At 39.0% G+C, this 22,675-nt stretch overlaps 1 protein-coding gene across 1 annotated transcript in view; it reads left to right on the plus strand.

Moving 5' to 3' along the window:
- Positions 1-15,579, plus strand: part of gabra3 (gamma-aminobutyric acid type A receptor subunit alpha3) — a 42,346-nt gene extending 26,767 nt beyond the window's left edge. Inside the window, exons 5-10 of the mRNA XM_054626427.1 lie at positions 3,308-3,390; positions 3,881-4,024; positions 6,299-6,451; positions 8,871-9,076; positions 15,077-15,115; positions 15,259-15,579. Of these exons, the coding sequence (XP_054482402.1) occupies positions 3,308-3,390; positions 3,881-4,024; positions 6,299-6,451; positions 8,871-9,076; positions 15,077-15,115; positions 15,259-15,579 (946 nt within the window). The remainder of the gene's footprint in view (positions 1-3,307; positions 3,391-3,880; positions 4,025-6,298; positions 6,452-8,870; positions 9,077-15,076; positions 15,116-15,258) is intronic.
- Positions 15,580-22,675: the final 7,096 nt, after the last annotated feature.

A 22,675-nucleotide genomic window follows, 5' to 3' on the forward strand; every position in this document is an offset into this window, starting at 1 on the left:
AGTAACACTATCTGCAACACTGGAGAAATAATTCATTGGTTTTTAACCCATCTAATCATTAACTCTTTCAATCAGCCTTTTCACTAGAAATTACATATCAAATACTTTTTTGATGCTCAGCCTCAAGGTCGATATTGATTTTCTATAGTGTGAATAAAATAATGAAAAAAAGATAATTCTTTAGTCCCAAATGAATAGATTTGTGATGTGGTGGCAGTTCTGCCAAGGCCATGGATGGAGTACTACAAGGACTGTTGTGTTTACATAACCAAGTACATGTTTGTTAAGATGAAGTATGATAAACCTCTGTGACACTAAAGCAAAAGGTGTGTTTTGTAACCAGCTTATTGGCCATCACATATCCAGTTTAAGGCTACGTTTCTATTCAATTTCAAGCCACCAATCAAAACTTCAGTTCTGGAGCAGCAATCTTTTGTGTTCCATTTGCAATTGGATTTATTCAGACCCTGTGGTTTATTTGTTGTATTAAAAAGACACAGAGTATCCTTTTTACTTTTTCCATTTCAACTGACACCTTGAAAAATATAAGAAATCCCAAGGCTAAGATGAAATGCTTTTCTCTAATAAGTACTTGAAAGAATTTTGTAAGTGTTCAATTCAAGGACTTCCTTGCCGTCATAATGGAACATTGCCTGATAATGTGAACGGGTTTTAGTCAAAATTTGACTTTGTTGTTAGAGGCACTGGGTAACATTTCAAAAGAGAGACTGATAACTTAAATTTGCCTGAGCACCCTTCACAGGTATTAGGTTTAAGAATATAAATCCATCTATTTTTAAAGCAAGTTTAGTCAAAAGTGCATCACCATAGTTCTTTGTGTTGATTTACAAAAACAACCACTGATTCCATTGAATCAGCACGTCTGCAGCATCTGAAATGACAATGCTGTGGAGGCCTCCACTCTGAAGGATTGCGTCACTATTTTTGCATTGAAGGAGCTGGTATTGTCTGCCAGTGCTGCTGCAGTCTTGTTTTTGTGTAAGAGCATTTATCACTCACTCTCAGTTCACCTCAAACTGGTTACCTATGCAATTCTGGTCCGCGGATAGAGAATATTAATTTATGCAATGTTTAAAATGTACTCCTCAAAGGCAGAGGTGTATATTTTTGGTTAAAACTATTTGCTAAAATTCATCTATTATTAAATCCCTAAATTGGACTAAACAGCTCATGAACCAGCAAAAACGAATACAACTGTACAAGTACAGTTGGTGCAATGCTGCCTTAAAGCAGAGACTCAATAAATATTGTTTCGATTTAGAACATATGTTCCATTGAAAAGTTATTAAACTGTCGGTACTATTTTACCGTCAATCTAACTTTTAAACCATGTTATTGAAGTTGCTATAGTGATGGCATTGTGGGTTGGTCCGCCACTTTGGTCCTGACAGAATTATCTAAACAACTCTTAAATGGATTGCCATTCTTTTCCCCCTAATAATGAATTGTAGTGAACCAATGATCACGTAATTTATCAAATCCCCATTAGTTTAGAATTTAAATTTTTCCAATAGTCCAGTGTCGACCAAATACCTGTAAAACGAAATTCCCATCAGTCTCTGTTATACTATGTGTTTAGAGCCAATTAGCTAATCCTAGCAAGGCAAGATGGTGAACATGGTCAACATTATACCTGCTAAACGGTGCCACTGTGAGCATGTCGGCATTGTGCGGTGAGAGTTTAACTGAAACCACTGATGAGCCCAAGTAATGCCTCGCAATCCGCAAGCATGTCTGTAGACTTCCAAGTCGTGTTCCCTTTATACTTCAGATAAGGTTTTGTAATTGCACAAAGACAGCCTGCTTTGCTGTCTTTGATGAAAGTAATTCAAATTTTGTTATCCGTTTCTTGTATTTATTTTGTCTTTGTTTATATCAAAACGTCAGTACAACAGATGTATGAGATGAATTTCATCATTTAGTTGCTGATTTTAAGTGCTGTACGATATGCAGCGGTGCGTTTCTCCAGTTTGATTTATGCTGTAAAGCGTCAATTTGGGAAGTTACTGAGCCACTTATCAGTAATGAGGCAGCACCATAGAGCAGCCAAGAGGGTGTAAAAAAGGTCATGGGGTTGTTGCAAGTGCAACACAAGGAGCTAATTGGAAACAGTAACTTTGTCTGAAAAAGTAGTCTGTGATGTTGCTAGTTTTAAGACTAGGGCTGCAATAAACTAAAAGTACCTCAGTCCACTGCAGGATGGCTTTGTGGGATGCTGTTATGTTTGAGCTCAGCAAATGTAATCCCCATGTTGATTAAACATGTATGAGTGAGATAATATGCACCGTTTCTCTATTTACTTCCAGAGCGTGTTGTGTGGCTCGGCCATCTGACAAAAATTAAATAAACTCTGGTGCTCTGTGGAGATTTTTGTTCTTTGTTGTCAGTCAGCTGAGCTCTCATTACCACTGGTGTCTACGGGAGGGTGGAGAGTGTGCAATTTCTGTTCTTCCTCCAGCTTTTACAACACACAAATACTGCACACCAAATATCTATATTTATTATAATTTAATAATATATTATTCTATTCTATAGCTATATTGATGTACTATACTATTTTTGTTATACATACTATGTTACTACACGCCATCTGAAATTGTATTCTATATCCCATACAATATTATACTGTAGTATGATACCATAATATGTCAGTTTGTTAATATTTTATTTCATTATGTGCTATATTGATACAGATAAACACTAATTAACATATTCATATATAAATTATTCTGGTGTAGGCTGGTATGATATGGTATCATAATACAGACTACAATACATTATCTTCATTTTGTGGTAACTAAAAGGTACCACTACAGTCACTTCACTGTGTACTACGTTTACTGCCTGCCTCGTAATCTTGAGTTTAACTACTCTGGTGTAGTTTCTATTTTTACTTGTATTGTTATACAATTGAATATTCAATTGAGTTACAGTTTTATCTATCTGTACTTATTTCTGACCTTGTGCTGCTGCAGCACCTGCTTTTGAGAAGGAATAAATGCTCATCTTATCTTATCTTTAAAACATAAGACAAAATGTGGCTTTAAAATGACTTTAGTACCCTGGTATTAAATCAGTTACTGTGACATGTAAAATACAAGAGATACATTGATTTTCTTTTTTTTAGGGGCCCCAGAAAATTTCAGGGGACATTCATATCATGTCTGCCTATAGAGTTTTGTTCTATTAAAAAATTGTTTCTGGTGACATATGTCATGATGTGTTTGTAACGGCAGCCTCAACCATACTGCAGCCTGACCGGTGGAGTATTGTCTCTCCCCCTCAGGTTGACCATTCATGCTGAGTGCCCCATGCACCTTGAGGATTTCCCGATGGATGCACACGCCTGTCCTCTGAAATTCGGAAGTTGTAAGTCAGTCCACTTGGTCACAACAAAACAGACTTTAATAGGATAGAGACTCGCACTGCAGAAACAAAGGGGGGTAAAAAAGGAAAAGTGGTGATTGTTCTCTGCAGGCACCTTTCCTTTCCTGGAAAAACTTCAGAGGATTCAAACTGCACTCACCACTAGGAATATAAGACTTTGGGATACTTTCATGAGAAGTGTTTCTTTTAGCAACATAAAAAAAAATAGTCAACCGCTGTCTTGAAGTGAGAGTTTCCTTGATAAATTCCCTTGATCAGTTCTTACCCAAGAGTCTACAGCCATGCTGCTGACTAGGTTAGGTGTACTTCTACTTGTACTACTGATATTTAGCAGGTAGTGTTTACCATGCTCACCATTTTAGTGTAGCGTGTTCACATGCTACCATTTGCTAATTAGTAGCACTAAATACAGCTGGGGCATCATTAGTTTTGCAGCTATTTTGTGCCAATTACTGTTCTCTCTGTTGCCCAGACGCTTACACCAATAACGAGGTGATCTACCTGTGGACCCAAGGAGATGAAAGATCTGTTGCCGTGGCAGAGGATGGCTCCAGGCTGAACCAGTATGACTTACTGGGACATGTTATTGGCAAAGAAACCATCAGTTCCAGCACAGGTACTCTATATGGCATCTTCAGCTCAGAGAGCAGTATACAGTGTTTGTTAAATTTAATCCAATTTGGTTTGTTTGAACGGGCAGAAGGTTTCGTCTTAAACCAAACAACACACCTCATTAAGCTTTTATGCCTTAAGTGTAAAAAGGCTGGACAACCGAGCAACATTTCACATTATTTTGACAGCTTTTGCGGACGCACCTATTTCTATATTGATGGGAAAAAAAACTCCAAGCAGTGAAACAGAAATGAGTGTGTCATGTGATGAAACCCCTTCCTTTAAAACATAAACTCGTATTGCTTTTTCTGCATAATTTATGTATATAAATGAAATAGCCTTCCCTCCTTTCTATTGACATATACTGGCACTCTTGTTTGTTCTCATAAAGTAAAAGTCTGCACTTTTCTCCAGTTTCTGTCATTTTGGATTCAGCTCGCATTATTTGGGTCCGTCGAGAAAATGACTCCGTTTTCGGGAAACAATTCAGCATATTTACAAAGATAATATGAGGTTTGCCAGAGGTGAAAGTCTTATTTCCACTTTGTTTTAGGCTACAGCCCAAAGTAAACATCAGCAAGCAAAGAATTAAAAAAGGAAAATCTGCCAGCCCGTGCTTTTGATAACATTCATTTGAGAAAGAAATAAGAAAATGTTAGTTGCCACTCTATTTCGATAGATTTTGATCAAACAGGCAAACATCAATACAACATTTTCAACATCAACCTCCAGCTTTAGGGAACAGTGCAAGAGGACTTGGAGGAACTCCTGAAGTACTGATTACTGCAAAGCTTTAGAAAGGTTGCTTCAGAGGGTCGGTTGATAATTACCGACAGAGTGCAACTGAGTTACACTGGCTTTCCATTTTGAGAGATTTAACCTCTGCAGTGAAGCGGTTTGCTCACGCAGCTCTCAAGAGGTGAGCTATTGAGTCCCAGAGATGTTGTGTTTGGAGTCTAAACCATCATGGAACCTCTTTGTTGGATGGCTCTCAGCCAGTCTTCCTAGGGAAGCAAAAAGTATGCTGAAAGCTGTAGAGATAACAGCACTTGTGTTACTCAACAGAGGACACTTTCTTTGAGCCCATCTCAATTGTAGTGCCGTTTGGTGGTTTAACCTTAAGTCAAGAATACTGCGGAGGAGCAACAAAAATTCAAGATGGACTCAAAACGTTTCCTTTCATAAACGTGTTTAGCTTGTAGATGTAATTTCTTTAAGCTTTAAACCTAATGGACTACAGCGAGCCGAGGGAATGGGAGGATTTGAGCCAGGTCGGGTCTGGTTAGAGTCTGCTCAGTAAGGACACCGCAGGGAACAATGTTTTTTCTCATATCTTTGCAACACAGATTACAGACATGGCAACGAGAGCTGGTGCTTTAGGGAACGTTTGCTGCCGTCAGTGACAAAATCGGAGCTGTGGGAAATGTTAAATATCAAGGGTTAGAATGACGTAGGCTGATGATCTTCACATCGACAGCAAAGAGAACTGTGGGGGAAATGTACATATGTATTTAAAGCAGTACTCCACTGAAATTTTGAGAACATTGGACACTGCTCCAGCAGACCACCCTGAAGGATCGAGTAACAAATGTTTTAGAGGCATCTTTACAGCTTAGATTTTTGGTGGAGTATTCCTTTAAAATGGCTGCATAATCAGAATTCAAGTAAGGGGCGGAAGATTTTTGCTCAATGTAAATCAATATGTGTAACAACACATTTGGGCAGCAGTATTTTATATAGGCTTATTTTTCAGACCTCCCATACACTTCATCTCAAGGTTTTCCTTGACATGACATTGTCCTTTTATAGTATGCAAATAGCGCAAGCGCTGCTTTTCCACGACCTCTAACTCCTTTCACAGAGAGGACAAGTGAACCATCAAATCTGAACCAAAAACGTTCAAATCAGTGATGTCGTCTGTCATTTCATTCCTTTTTCCACCCTTCCAAAATCCACCTTTTGTGCTTGTCTGTTTGGATCCTTGTTCAAACTGAAGCGAAGTCAGTCATGTGACTTTTTTTTATACAAAGTGTACATCGCAAGCTCTTGGATTCCTCTGTAGCAGCATTTTCTATATCATTTCTATGGTTCACTGGATCCTCTCTGAGGCTGAAGACAATTATATGAGCTGCTTTGATGATGCAAATGTTCCAACCTTAATAAATCTTAGTTTGAATATTTCACCTTATGTATCTCCCAACTGGGCATATCTGTATTAATAATGACAACCCTCTGTCTCTCTCTCCGTCTCTCTCTATGTTTCTCTCCTCTCCCTCAGGAGAATATGTAGTGATGACAACATATTTCCATTTGAAAAGGAAAATTGGCTATTTTGTGATTCAAACCTACCTCCCGTGCATCATGACTGTCATACTGTCTCAGGTCTCCTTCTGGCTAAACAGAGAATCGGTTCCTGCTCGCACTGTATTTGGTGAGTGCCATCTTGTGTTTATGATATGACTAAAACATGAACTAAATGATTGATTGGACAGGTTATATCATTTGGTGGTACTTTTAAATGATGAGGTAAGACAAAACAAATGTGCAGAGCTGCATTTGATTCAGCAAACTGCAAAAATGATTGAAGGGCTTCAAAAAGGTTCCCCTTGAAAAGTTCAAATTAACATAACGGCGTACAAACAGAGCTGGACGTGAAGGAGTAGTTTTTAGTTTTAGATTTTTTCCAAATCTTTTATCACAGTATTTACTCTCTCCAGCCTCTCTAACTGCCAACTCTAATTAATCAAAGATGAGTCGAAGCAGAGTTGGAATGTATCAAGTGAGGCAGGTGATAGACGATGTGTGTTGCATCTCTTGAAGAGGACGCTGGGCTGCTTTGTCAACTATATCCATGGCAGCCTGGAGTGGTATTAATCACTGAGTTCTTTGTAATATAGAAAGAACCAGACACATCGGTTTTTAAAAAACAGATGTAATCCCACCAAAGTTACCATTGACTCCTAATAAGAGTCAGATCACAGGTTTGCAGTAGTGGAACAAAATAAGGCTTGAAGGAAATGGCAAGGGATAAGATCCTTAACATTTAGAAAACAGTGTCACTGCTAATAAAGAAGACACTGAAACATTTAACCAAATGTTCACACAAGTACTATACATTGTGAAAATAACATGTTAATATGTTATTATTCAAAAAGAAGTGAGCTGCCTTTGTGACACGTCCCTTTGTACTGTGATTATTATTTTCAATCTGTCCATGCAGCACCATTTATAATGAAAACATCTGCTTAGATCACCCAATGATTGATGTAATTTGCCCTCATTTCAATTATTGTTGTTGTGCTGCATACTCTATGGAACTGCTCCCCTTAACCTGTACTTGTTGAAACATTTGCATTTTGTATTTGGAACTGAAGCACACAATAGCATGAGGTAGCACATTTGACGCTGTACAATGTAGATGTTGAATAGTATGCAAATCAAGGGGCCATCTTCATCATGTTAGCGAGGAAATAGAAGACTATAACAGCTGCCTACCTATCCCCATGTGATTTTCTGAGTAACCAAAGGTCCTTCAGTTCTCCACACACATATGCCGACAAAAAAAGCGTTTGTTGAACCTTGAAAATAACCTCAGTCACACAAGGAGTTTTGGAGAAGCTGTAGGTATCATTTTCTCAGTGGAATGATTGAAACATTATCCGTGAGAGACACAGTTCCCTGCAGTGTTCACATATGTTTTTCTTGTTCACACAGTAGCATCGTCCAGCTCAAAGAAGGATCTGTTCTTTGCTGTGTTGTGTTGTATCATCTAGTTATGAGTTTCAGAGATTCAAGGACTGATTTATACAGGTGTTTTACCTTCATATATTTTACCAGAAAAATATCAACATGTCCAACAGCAACTTTATCAGCAATCTTTTTTTAAGACTATATTAAAAATGTTGAAAAATTCAAAGTCGTGCAAAATACAGTAGCAGACAAATCAATCTCTGTCCTTGAAGAAAGTGAATAGTAGTTATCCATCAATCTTTTTGTCACCAATTTTAAATTCTCGCCCATGACTCACTGAAATTGAATGACCCTCCTGTTCTGCAACACAATATTCATTTTTAGAGCCTACTGTGTATCTTTCTTTCCATCAGATGAGATAGGCTGGAACAGATGAAGTGATTGCTTTTATGTGGTTGGATGGGCGACCATTGTCCGACCCACATTTCATCCCCTGCAGCACTGAATGTCAAAGCACTGAATGTAAAGGCCAGGACGTGAAAGAAAATGTGTAGATGTAGTCCATTTTCACTTTAACATATGTTGTTCATCGTAGCAGACCTTTGCACAGCTGTTCACCTGAGGGCTCTTTCAATAAATATATGCGGGACAATAGCATGTCTATCTAGGTTCGAGTTATAAGGCAAAGGAAATTTAGTATTTTTTCCAACTTGGGTCTTATTGACATAAATTTTAATGGATGTATATTCGTCAATTTTTGTTTTTTGTGGATATGTAGCCTTCTAAAAACAGAACTTAATTCCTTCTATTTTGAACCAGCTTACTTAAAATGTATGGGTTTGTTGGATTTTGTTAGCGGCAGTTATCTCTACTGAATTCACGCAGATTATGAAAAGTTGAAGCTCTGCAGTGCAGTGGACCACCTTTTTATAATGTATGTATACCTTTACCTGTTAAGCCCAAAAAAGTAATTTAAATGATTAAGCTAAATTAGACAATTCAACCCTGTCTAAAGTTTGTCTTACATCGACATGGCTTCCTGGTTTCTAAAACATCAAAAAAAAACCCAGGTTGTAAAAAAAACTAAGCTTTCCTTTTAAGTGTTGTGCAAAAAAAAGAAAAAAAGGATTTGTTTGCTGATGTTTTCATTTTATCCTCAGGGGTCACCACTGTCCTAACCATGACCACCCTGAGCATCAGTGCTAGAAACTCCCTCCCTAAGGTGGCCTATGCCACTGCCATGGACTGGTTCATGGCTGTGTGCTATGCCTTTGTCTTCTCTGCCTTGATTGAGTTTGCCACAGTCAACTACTTCACCAAACGCAGCTGGGCATGGGATGGGAAAAAAGAGGGCATGGAGATAAGGGTGAGTGATTCTTATTTATATATATACTTTTCATTTTTTTTTTTTTAATAATTGATAAGACACGACCACACTTTTGCGCTGAACCAACATTAATAATCACAATCGCGTCATCGGAAAAACATGAACTATTTTTCATAAAAAAGGAGTTTATGTTTGCCATTTTTCTGCAGATGATTGCAATTTTTCCGCGTCTTTTGATTTGTTCACGTTGTTAACAATGCTTCAACTTGCTCACTAAGTCCTCATTTACTCCACGAGGAGCGACGTGAGCAAACTGCACTTTGAAAACAGTGATAGAAAGTTCCCTCCTTAAAGCAGCCCGAAGTACTCTATAAAGAGAGCTTTTATTTATTCATTAACAGCCAAATGGAACAGGGACAGTGGGGCGGAACTGTGGGAGCAGAAACAGAAGTAAACTCCCAAAGACACTGGCCCTGATTTACAACGGCAGCATATGTCTCCTCCTAAAGTCAGTGTAAGCTCATTTCCCTCACAAAAGATGGCCCCATTTTAGTCTGAGCGTTGTAGACAATCTGATTAAGGAGTGAGTGTGCATCATCTAAAATGAATCACCTGAGGCTGACACTTTTATTCATGAAATCTAATAAATCACGGTTTACGGATTTTTAATTTGTCAATCGTCTGGGCTGTTTGTGTGTCATTTATGAGGACGGTGAGTGACGGTGAGTTTTTTGTGCTTTGTTTAATTTAAGGGCGGGTTTTGCAGGCGTCCAAACAAGATGCTTTTCTCTGAGGCTATGACAAAGTCACATAAATAAAGCCTTATAAGTCCAACATGATAACCTCAGGGCTTGAATTCAAATATTATTTCTATGATGTTTTATAAGTGATCACATCAAATGAAATATATTAGAGGCATGAGATAGTATCATAGCGGGTACTGAGAAGCAATGAGCAAAAGTTAAGCATTTGGTCCTGTGCTGAATGTATGAAATTCTCCTTAGCCTAAAGCTTCAAAGAGGCTCATTTGCTCCAGTAATGAAAGGAACAAATAAATTATTTTCCCATTTTGGTACGGACCGCATGATTGACAGAATCAGGTGTTGGCAGCCTACTCTGGTTTGATTGACAGTGCTGAGAAGTAAACTAAAAAACATGTTTTCATTCTGTCAAAAATAGCCTTTATTTACATCTCTTAAATAATAACAAATGGTTTGCCCAGATGTTTTTTGAGGTCAGTTACCTTAGAAAGATCCTTGCATGGTGGTGAGAAGATGCCAAAGATTAGCATAACATTTTAATTTTGTCAACAATTTGTTCTAACAATGGGGTTTATAAAGTCACACTCATTACTAACAACAAGAGAGCTGGCAAACACCAAGATATATAATGTTAGAAACTGAAGCGCAAGAAAATGTACAACTTCATTACTACTTTTTTTTTAAGCCAGATGAAATGTCTCATTGAGCTTTAGACCACTTTTTAGCAGAAACCTGGCCATGATGGCAGCACAAAAACAGTATTAAAACTATATTAAAAAAACTGTACAGACAGCATAAGCATGGTAAGGTGAATAACTAATACTGTACAGCTAAACTAATTATAATGGATTTATTCCTGAGGCATTTCATACTCTAAATGGATCGGCACATATGAACAGAGGCAATGTACAAAAGAAGTAAAACTACATTAATATGATAGCCTTCTGGGTTTGTTGTTATGCTTGTGAATAACATAAAAATCAAATTAGAAACATTGTGAAATATGTACTATATGGTAAATAGTGCCTTGGTAAAAGCTGCGGGAATTCTTCTAACAGCCACAGACACACAATTTCTTCTACTGCGACAGACATTGCCACAATTCTATTTTCTACAACTAATGTACAAACTGTTTGACACAATCAGTACAGCCTCTCTAGTGTTTTTTATAGGTTGACATTTGGTCCTCTGAGTGATTGGCAGAAATGCATATTGCTGCCATGGAACTTTTCAGTCGGTGAGGATCATTTGCAGAGTTACATTGCAGCAGAGTGGAGGGTTTTTTCCTTTTTCTTTTTTTTTTTTTTTTTTTTTTTTTCTCTTTTGATGCCTCGTCTTAATGGCGACAGCCTGGGCTGCGTTCTCGGGGGCTGTGCTGAGCATGCAGTTGTCATGATAGATAAAAAAGAATGGGGTCACAGAGGGAGACGTGGCACTCCCATCACCCTCCCTGCTAGAATGAGCTACTGGAAAGCAAAAGAAAAGGGATCAGACTACACGTGCTTTTTCCCTTTATGACATATTTACATTAAAAAAAATGGACCTATACGAGGAGAACCTATAAGGCTGGAGTGTTTTTTTCAGGAGAAAAGTTTTAGCTCAGTAAGTCTTTTTGAAAAGAATACCGTCCCCAGTCATCACCCTAACCGGAACCAAACGATGACTTCATCGCCCTCAGGCTCCTTCTTTTTTTAGGACTGAAATGGTGAGCTGCAGAGTCAATGAGCACTAATCTATTTGGCTGGTTATGGAATTTCTATGCCATTTTCTTTCTCTTTTATGGCCCAACGTTCTGTTTGACAAGCTGGCTACCCAATTAGCGCTGCCCTCGCCGGCTGAAGGTGTGCTTATTACGGAAATTAGCCGGTGGGGAGTTTGGTTGGATTGAAAGTCTGCATATTCTCGGCGCACCATGACACATGATTGGACTCTACTGTGTTAGATATTATTTGCTGGTTTCATCTGCAAGAAGCAGGAGCACCGGCTCATTGTGCAGTGGGCGTCACAGCACTGCTGTTAGACGTGTACAGTATGCCTCACACCTGCAGCACAAACGACTGCAGACATTTCAACAATAGAAAATTGGAGGCACAGCCTGCCATCATTCCTGGCACTCACATTTCAGCTTGACACGGCAGTTCATTTTTCTGAACAATAAGGAAGTTAGTACAGCTAAGTTTAACCAAACTTTTATGTAGTTATGAATGGAAATCCAGTGTGCTCAGGTGGAAGAAAAAACTAACTGAGCTGCCATTTATGGAGGTCTCTTGTTATTGCCTTTTTTATTGCCACACCATTTCTGTTTGAGCTAGAGGTGTTGTTATGCATGATTATTTGCATCTTTGCAAGCTTCCTCTGAGTGCTATGACTAGGAATAACCTTCGTAAAATAGCAACATGAGGTGGTCATATATGACCACCAAACCCAAACATGAACACTGGATGCAGAGATTTAGGTAACCTGTAACACACAACCGTCAATGATGAGATCAAGCTCAGGCAACCACCAGATTTACAATAATCTGGTAGTTCGTTGGCAGCTCATATGCTACTGAAAAAATACGCACCAGGACACAAACAGAGACATTGTGGCTCCCTAAAACATAGAGTTTCTGTTCATACACCCGCATGCTCACTTACTTGAGGCTATCAAATATGCCAACACCTCATCTCCAATCTTAGACAGGGACAGACTGTCACAAGGTTCAGTTACACGCACACATGCACACACGCACACACACTGAGCTCCAAACAGCAGGACACAGGGAGGCACAATTAGCCCCCAGGATACCCACACTCATGAAGAAGTTCTGATGCAACAATTTTCAGAAGTAACAAAGACAAGGTCAATAGATGCATTGTATTCAGGGGGTGGGGGGGTATTTGTGCTTGAAGCTAGCCAAATGACTTTGAATAGTACGCAAGAATCTTTGGCCGGAGGTAAATTATGTGCTGTGTCACATTAGGTTCATAACACACACACACACACACACACACACACACACACACACACACACACACGAGCCCAATGCCACATGTGGTTTGCCCAATAATTAGACCATATAAATTACTGCAGAGGACAGCTCAGCTAAATAGCGGCAGAAAATCACTTTGCTCGGCTCGTTTGTCAGGTTTCTGTGCAAAGAGCATCCCTTCTGCCAAGAACTGAAGGGTTTAGGGGGCTTTGATTAAGGTCATAGAACACGAAATAGTAGCCAGTCGCTTTTCCTGCTGATGTAAGCCATGGCTGTGATATAGGAGGCTCATGGAGGTGTTGAGTGTTGAGGAATCTATAACCCTCGGAGAGCATCTGGTTACCCAGGGGTCATTAGAGGGACTCTTTCTCTCTGTACTAATTGACTTCAGATAGACCCCTACAGGCAGCGTCTTACCATTTCTCTGCTTAATGCAATCAACGGTCTGCCAGCTTTGTTAGGTTCTCTACCAGACTTGCTGTTATTGCAGTGGCGCTTGAAGGATCGACCTTCTCCTGCTCACTTGAGGAGGAAACACAGATCATACTGAATGTGTTTTTCTCAATCCTGCTGCCTCCATCACCTCTGACAGACAGTCTGAAGCTTAACATTATAGTGATGTTTACTGCTAATATTATTCCACAGCTTGTTTCGCATCATAGTGAGCAAGTGGTCTAGTTGAGACACTCGACAGCCATTTTTCTGCCTCTATTTTTGAGGGTGTGTGGATATTGAGGATAAAGACCAAACAAAACATTTGGTGATGAGCTGTGTGCGGAGAGAGGTGCAGCATGAAAGGGGGGGGACAATAGTTATGCAAATTTAAGAGATGGAGTCAAAGGAAAGGGAAGGGAAATTAAATGAAGCCGAAAAAGTAGAGCAAGAATTAAAGCTAGGCTCAAAGTGAAAGTGGAAACAGGGAGCATTGAAAGTGAAACACTGTTACATGACATACAGTGCTTTGGTGTTGCTGTAGATCTTAAAAGTGGCCACAGTGAGGACAAATGGTGTGAAGACAATTACCATTCCATGCTCCCACACTGAATGCCAGACAGGAAACTAAAACAGTGTCCGTCGATCAATCTCGGCGCCCTACTTGTTCTCTCACATTCACCGTGTGCACTGCACTGTACTCTTTTAGGCTGACAGGATCCTCTGGTGATGATAGTTGGGCCATCTGAGTGTACCAATTTAGCAAATCAAGTTCTGTCTCCCTATGCGATTTTCAATATGAAAGATGGTCTAATGATTTCTCTCTAGCAGTAGGAAGAAAGCAGCTTCTCCAGCCAGCTTTATCACACACAGCCTTTGTCGTGTTTGTTTGTATCAGGCGGTTTGCCTGAAGAGGCCTGGCTGCTCTAATTCATACAGTTTGTCAGAAAAGAGATCAGGCACAGTTTTTTTTTTTCAATCCTGCTCTGTGCTGCTATTGCTACTGTTAGCAGTATCAGACGCCAGTCCAGCCTAGTTCTGGAGTGATGCAAAATAGAGTGCTGCAGGGATGACATATTTTGTAGGCCAACTGGGAAGTTGGCATCTCAATGGATCCTTTGACAAAAAGCCAATGGGAGTTTTCACTTGGATTTTGGATTATTGCAAAAAACAATTGCTCCGTGGCAAACAAACGTTTATGATACTTGTTTTGTTCACCAAGATAATATTCACAAATGAACACAACTTTTAGGATTTTTTAATCAGAAGTAAGCCAACATTAGGCTATAAACGAACTGCATCACAGTCACATAACTTCCTGTCACCACCACTAGTCTAAAGATGGACAGTTGATGTGTTGACTTTTTGTAGTCTCATTTAGCCACTTGTTCGCAACCATTTTTAAAGACACGTAAAAGCTTCAAAATTCACAAGAGGGGTAATTTGGTAACTTTTTTTGTGTCATAGAACAAAACGTTAAAATATCTTAAGCTTGTGTTAACCACAGACCTTATCCCAGTCATCTGACCAAAACCCATTTAAAAAACCCATTGACTTTGAGGCGAAGGAACCGGAAGTGGAATAAATGCTGACTCATTGCCAGGTTTTAGGACTCATTCCTGCAGCACTCTATTATTGTTCCTATTTCCACGCTCAACTTAATTTTACCTACCTGATCATTTGGTCGGGAATTTTTATCACAACCTTTTTTTTCTGCAATCCAGATTTGTATGATGCAGATTTTAATTGACAATATTAATAGTGTAACATGTTCAAAAGTACTTCCAGCTAGATACTGATGAATAGAGTATGTAAGTTGGGTAATTTTAATATAATTGGTAAACTTTTTTTCTTTTCTACTTTTCTTTTCAGGAACCGTTTCAGGCTAACATGGCCAGGATTAACGATATGGTTAGGCTTTTGTTTTGTTCTTGTGTGTGTCGTGTCTCGTGGTGTTGCTTCTATTTCCTCTTTATGAGTTCAAATGGAAGTATTGTTCAGTCTGGTGCTACGCCCCTGACAACCTTTACCTTTACTGCCTTCTTCCTTTTCAGAGAAGAGAATCGGCGACTTTGTCCAAAAAGGCAAACAACACCTTCAACATTGTTGGAACCACCTACGCCATCAACGTGGCTAAAGACCAAGGTTTAACAACCATTTCCAAGAGTGCCACTGCAGCGGCGGCCAAACACCAGTACCTCCATAAAATGGATGACCCATACACGGAGGCCAAGAAATCCTACAACCGTGTCAGCAAAGTGGACAAGATCTCGCGCATCATTTTCCCAGTTCTGTTCTTCATCTTCAACTTAGGCTACTGGGCCACGTATGTCAACAGGAAGCCCGCTATCATGAAGGCAAACAACTTAAACTGAATCTGACCAAATGCTAGGCTTGATCTGGAGGTAGACAGGTTTGCAGGAGGCCAAGTCCATTACATCTTATTGTGTGTGTGTGTGTGTGTGTGTGTGTGTGTGTGTGTGTGTGTGTGTGTGTGTGTGTGTGTGTGTGTGTGTGTGTGTGTGTGTGTGTGTGTGTGTGTGTGTGTGTTTCGTCTGTCTGTTTTTTCTTAAGAGTTTGATATGTTGCACGTCTGTATAGATGGAAGGCAAACTTTAACATACAGTAGATTCACATATAGTCGTGGACCTTAGAGGGAGCACATTCTCATCTCAGACTGTGTTTGTGTAGAATTTCTTTTTTCTCCCCTCCCCACTTAGCTCTGGCCCTATTCCCTGTTGTGAGTAGGCAAGTGTCCCTTTGCTGTATCTTGATTGCTTGCCGTTTTTGTAGAGTAGTCAAATTGTGTTTTCACTATGTTTTGACATGTTTGCGCTTTGCTTATAATAAGTTAGAGCGAGCATGCGTTTGAAGTTTTTCATTGTAGGTCACTACCAATGATGAGGTTTTGACACATCCATCAAGTTAACAACATGCATGCACGCACGCAGACACAGACACACAGCGATGCATTAGAAAACGCCGAAAGAGCCATTCGTCGGTCGCTTTTCCGTGCTCCGCTAGCCGGGGGCAGCCTGTATAGTTCCATAGGAACATCATTAATAATCGTCAGTGTCTGGCCTTCAGCTCACGCTGAATCTCAACAGGCCCAATGCAGTATCATCTGGAATTGCTATCGCGTTCCTGTGGGGCTGCCTGTACATTTTCTAGTCCAGTGGCTCTTATTGTTTTAACTGGCTGAGTATGCTCAATGACAGAGAAGCTATGTGCCTTGGTGAATACACACATGATAAAAGAAAAAACGGCTTTGACACGCCCACATTTGCATTCGCACCACTTATGTGCACAGTGGTCTGTGTGTATATTACATGCAAACATATACTGGTGTCCACAGGCTCCATGCACTGCACCCCACGGCCCATGGGCATGGGCACCGAGTGTAAAATTGCCCATTAGTGTGGAAGGTTAACAGACCTCTGCCTGTGAAAAGATGAAGCAAAGAGATTAAAAGGATCAAGCGTAGTCCAGAACAATTATCATGTGCATTTATGTTTTGGTTCGTGGTGCGGCGTCTCCATGAGCCAAGCGGTCATAACAAACTACCACCATTACCTCAGACTGAAGTCGAATTCTGAATCGTTTATTATACGTTTTCCATGGAAATGCAAATAACATTAGATGTTTTATACATTGAATCATACCAGACACTCTTTCTTTAAGTCTATTGTGGGCAGGCACCCTATTGCCTTTAATTTCTTTGTTTTCTCTGCATCAGTGTTTGTTGGCTCCATTTTGATTCCTCTGCCTTGTCATAAAGCAAGATTTTGATTCATGTTGTACTCTTGCCCTTTTATACTTGATTATGTAAAGTATATTGGTGTTGATTTGATTGTCTACATATGCTGTACTGTTTTTGTGTTTTGAAGTAGACAACCAAGGCCAATACGTCACAGTCATGCAGTATTTCTAAACTAATTTCGGAGACACTATCATCACTGGAGATTATGCTGCGAAACAAAATAATAAAGTAAAATAATAAACTAAGTGTAATTGTTGTAATCACACTGAAGAGCAAACTAATAATCAAATTGATTTCTTTTTTTATTTCAATATTGTAAATCAAAGTTGTCTCCAGCTGTGTCTACTGTCTCCAACTTCAGTTTTCTGTTTCTTAAGTGACATCTGTATTTTAGTTTTGTGTTGAACTTGATACGTGTTTATACAGATGTTATATGATTCTAAAGCAATTTCTGTTGCTTTTTTGCCGGCTGCACTTTTGCATTGTCTTAATTATAGACTCTTAGATGACCACTAGCTACATCCAGTGGATTCAGACCGTACCTTCAGCAGTACAGTTAGCGTAGGAGAATGAGTGAACTGTGTTGTGGCCTCTTTTAAAAAGGTGTGTTAATAACACAAACCATGTACAATGTATAAGTCATAAGTTAATGCATGACAATCTGTACACGTGTATGTCTGCAACCTCCAATAATGGTGTTTGTCACACTGAAATAGGGCTTAGTATCAGTGCTTCTGTGCTTCATCCCAGTTAGTCATCATTTACATACTCGTAACCGCAGCAACATCTGCATAAACACTTAAAACTCCAATTATTTGCGCATATTGATGTGATGCTAATAATTTACTGCTGGCAAAGAGTTCTGGAAGTGTTTTTATCCTCATTTGGTAGCACACAGATTGTCAGTTTAACCCGTCTCAGTTACAAACATCAAAATAAAAAAGTGAGGAAAAGGGAATACAGTTTGCATACGAGCATAGAGATGCATGTTCACAATTCTTTATTTAGTTCCCACCTTTGAAAACGCATAAATGCCACATTTCAAACAAGTAACTGCCAGTTCAGCTTAGACATAACAAAATGAAGGATAATCATTCTGTTTTGTTTTGCATTATTCCTCAAAAACTGAATAACAGATCAGATTATGATCTTATATTTCTTATTCAATTCATAATGATTAAATTATGTTAGGGTTGTGTCAGTCTCTTCATCTCCACTCTTGCAGTGATTTTAAATATTTGACATTGTAGTTACTTAAACACTGTAGAGGATCTTTAAACCATTACATCCAATCAAAACACATGACAAAAGTCCCGCAACACAAATGGAACAACATGAATGTCTCCTGGTAAATCATTTTCATATTCAAAACAACACATGTACACAAACTCAAACTATGACTAGACTGACATGATAAATGATGACACTATATACTCTGGATGAGTTTTGTGAGGAGCTCATGAATTTTAATAGTTCCACTGAGTCCTAATACATTCATAATGACAATACAGGTGAACGTGTCCCTGTTTTTATAGCAATTTTGAATACTTCACGATAATAAGACATCATGGAGCTGACATGGTATGGCTTTTAGAACCAAATATATTTAATGAATTGATGCACTGCGGCTGTGGGGATTACCGTGAGGAGCCAGGTCTCTGTTTGAGACTTTATTTTTATCATTTTGTCTCAAACAAACTGATATGCATCTGTTGAGGATGTTTAAAGCCGGCTGGCTAATTCCGGATCAGATGTTTATGTATGATTATCTGAGTAATGTGATCAAGGTACTGTAAGCAGTTATGAGAAGAAGCAGCCACCGAGTATTTAATCTGCCTTTGTGAGCCTCAAAGCCAGCCATCCTCTGAGTGACAGTCTTCTCAGTCCTAAATATCCCCATGCAGCCAGTTGACATGATCATTATGTCGTGTAATGTGGGGACCAAAGACACACTCACATGGTCCATGTGTGTTGGAACTTAGCAGTGTAGAGGAATCCAATTTTATAACATCCACACTGTGAAAAGGATTTTTGTGGGTAACTCATGAAATCTACATTATATTTATATTCTTGACAGGATAGCAATGTGCCACATAAAAATTATCAAAATCCTGTCTAAAAAGGGGGTACGTCTTCCAGAAGAAGTGAATTTCGTCAATATTTTCCTGCTGTATTTTCACACTGAGAAATTAATATAAATGGTTTACCAGGAGACCCATTCAGAGTTTGGTCCACTTTGTGTGTGTTGTTACCCTTGAATGTTATCTATACTTCATATTCATCTTATACTTTATATACTGAGCCTCTGCTTAAGACAACCAGTTTGACATGTCCTGATTTGTCAAAAAAATATTTTTAGCTTGGCACAATATGCAGGGTTACGTTTTTTATGCACATATTGTGTGTCCGTGGGCATCAAAAAGGGAAAAAAAAACACTTTCAAAACCACAACCTCTGCCCTTTGCAGCATCCAAACTGCTCAGACTGATAACTGGACGGCCATAGCAAACAAAACATGGCGTGGTACAAAAATAAGTAGATCACAGATCAACTAATGAATAAAAGCAAGTACTTCAAAAAGTATGCATGTACTACTAGCATTATAAGTCAAGTGTTTATGGTATTTCAGGAATTATTTTTAACATCGTATCTGAGGGGTTTTGATAAACAGGGCTCTACTGTGTTGCCATTTAGGTTTGGTTCATGATTTTTGTTATTCATGTGATAAATCCTTTCCTCACGGGGCCAGAGTTCACTTCAGCAAAAACATGTCATCCTATAAGATACAGTATATTAACAGTATATTACTATATGAATCTATCTATTCAGTACAGCATTAAATATTATGTTTTATACGACATAACCTCTACATGGATGCAAATCTCTCGATGGGTAGAAAGCCGTAGACAAATAGATTAACTAAAAAAGCTATTATAAACTAAATGGCAACAATTCTAATTGCTCAGAATAGTGCTACCAATTTGTGAATTTGTAGATATTGTGAAATCAATTCCAATAGTTTTTTTGTGAATATTGATATGTCACGTCATTTATTTTTACATCTGATAGGTACCGCTGTCTTACTTTGAGCTCTGTAACACCACGTGTTATGGTATTTTGAGCCGTACAGTAGAGATAATATTCATCGAGCTACTTACAAGATCCGTACCTTGTGTGCACTTTTCAAATCTAACTGTGAATTAGCAGCTGTCTGCAAGCAGAGTTGTACACACTGTGTTCTCTCTCCAGCAATTTCACTGCATGTCCCTACGCATTGAGAGATCAAAGACTTCCTCCACAAAGACAGCTCCGGGAACATAGTGGACTTTGTGTTTTTGTCGGGAAGTTGCTCTCTATATGCTCAGTGACTGGACTCTGTATGTTGCCCTCTTTCGTTCATGTTCTTACTGTATGACATGTAGCAAATGGCAATGGGGGATTAAAAGGACGTTGTATTTTGTCTTTGGAGTTGTAAGACCCTTCTTGGTGGACGCGCTGGACTCATCTGATGCTCTTTTGAACACTGTTCCGGTCTGATTCTTTGTGGCATGCGAGTCGTTTTTGTGTGTGGTGTTTACACTGTGATGTGTTAGATGTGTGATAGAAATCAAGCAGTGCAGGGTGAGGATATCCTACAGGGAAAGAAAAAATGTTGCGTTCACTCAAATCAAAGCACAGCACACATTAACAGAAGCACACCATATAACTAATGTTGTGCCTCTGTATTACAGTAACTAATATTTGATTCCTGCCCTTTATTCATTATCCAAATCGTTTTCTGAAATGGCGACTTAAATGTTTGCCTCAAAATATATTTGAATTGTCAGTTTTTAGCAAATTAGAGTTTTCCTATGAAAACTGCTGGTAGGGACACAATAAAAAGCTGGAATACTGAGTAATAAATAAACATGTTTTAAGGCTGCACTGGTGAATTTTGGCCAGAAGGTGCTGCAACAATTGACCCATTCGACTTCATATATTATTTAGCACTATAAAGTAAAAACTGCAAATCCTCAAAGCCCTTCTCCTAGAAAAAAAAACACCAACAATGACCACCAAGCTTTGGTTTTTAAATGCATCAATAATATCCACAATATTATTTTCCTAACCAGATCTACAAACTACAATGAAATAGACAAAGATATAATTTAGTTCTAAATGAAATCTTCTTGGTTCTGTACAGAGCAATGAACAAAGCACAGTTTTTTCAGTGTACACATTGCTGAGTATTTACAATAAATAAAGGCTGTGCAGCTGTCTACAGACTTTGAAGGTTAATGTTGCTGTCTGGCTCCGGTCCAATCCTCACTGCCCTGTCGGTGCCTTACACTAAATGAACAGGGAACGGTATTACGTTTAAAGCTGAAGCACCTAATTTTTCTCAGCACGCCGGGGAAAATGAGCTCTCTGAAGCCCCCCACATGGACATAGAAGGTTGTTTGCTTGCTTATGCTTCCTATGATAAATCAAACAATCCATTATACATTAAAGTGGCTGTTGTTCATAACAACTCAGTGACCAGTGCTTTGTGTTCGTGAGCTGAATCACTGTAGTGCTCATCTGCTAATCTCAAACATAGAAACAGTAGACACATTTGAATTTTATCACAATAAACTTCAGACCTGCAGACATCCATTTTTAATGAAGGCGATGGCCAAACTCTCCTCAGATAATAGCTCCATTTGCATAAAATGCAGGATAGAGTGAGAAATCTTCAATACAAATCTTAGCATTATTGTGCCATTGGTAGCAGATGGTAAATTAAGCATATTCATAACCAGAAACATACACATAACTAGGAATAAATAATAATATGAGAGGTATTGTCACAAACAAAATAATGAAGTTTTAGCAAAATATAGTCTGCGTTAAATGAAAGACTGGCCGAAACAATCAATCATTAAACTCACAGGTATAATGAACATAAATGTACAAACATGTTGCTTGACAACAGCAGCAACCTGACATCACATGACAGCTGCTCTCACTTCCACAAAAATGCCAAGTTAAGAGTTATATCATTCATGCATGACAAAAGTATAATGCAAATGTGTATAATTTGTAAAAACTGAACAAACTGATGACCTCAGTTATTCTGGTATGCCAAACATGCAACGCTTAAAATTCAAATTGGGGATAATGTGCTTATCTCTGTGACATGAAGTCAGTGTTGTGGATAAAGGAAGGGGAAACCAGGATGAGAAGGAAGTTATCTAATCTCCACTGACTTGTGAGGGTGATGAGGCACAATTGCCTTGGACATAAAGTATAATTCCCCTCTGCTTTCAACCTTTGTTAACCGTCTTCCTAAAAGTGTCCACCTTTTTATTACCGAGGTTTTATGTGCCGGGCTGCTGACAAACAGTTTCCATCCTTTTGTCCAGGAATTGCTGTTCTTTACAGTGAATAAAGATGAAGAGCTTTCACATGTCTGTTGGTGTTTGGTGAAATACACGACAGGTTTCAGTTAATGAAAGACATTACAGAGAATGCTGCGGCCCAAAGACATCCCCAGCAATTGTCTGGTCGACTGAAAGTCACTCGGGGGAGTCTTCAATCTCGCAGACTTGCATCTCTGCACAGAGGGGGTGACAACATTACGCTGCAGCCAGCTGACTACTTGATGTAGTTCAAAGGTGCAGAAACAATCTGAACGTTTCAGTCGGCCGACTCACGAAGGAACAGATTTATATGAATGCAGACCGCATGAG

The sequence above is a fragment of the Anoplopoma fimbria genome, chromosome 24 (assembly GCF_027596085.1).
Source record: "Anoplopoma fimbria isolate UVic2021 breed Golden Eagle Sablefish chromosome 24, Afim_UVic_2022, whole genome shotgun sequence".
Lineage (NCBI taxonomy): Eukaryota > Metazoa > Chordata > Actinopteri > Perciformes > Anoplopomatidae > Anoplopoma > Anoplopoma fimbria.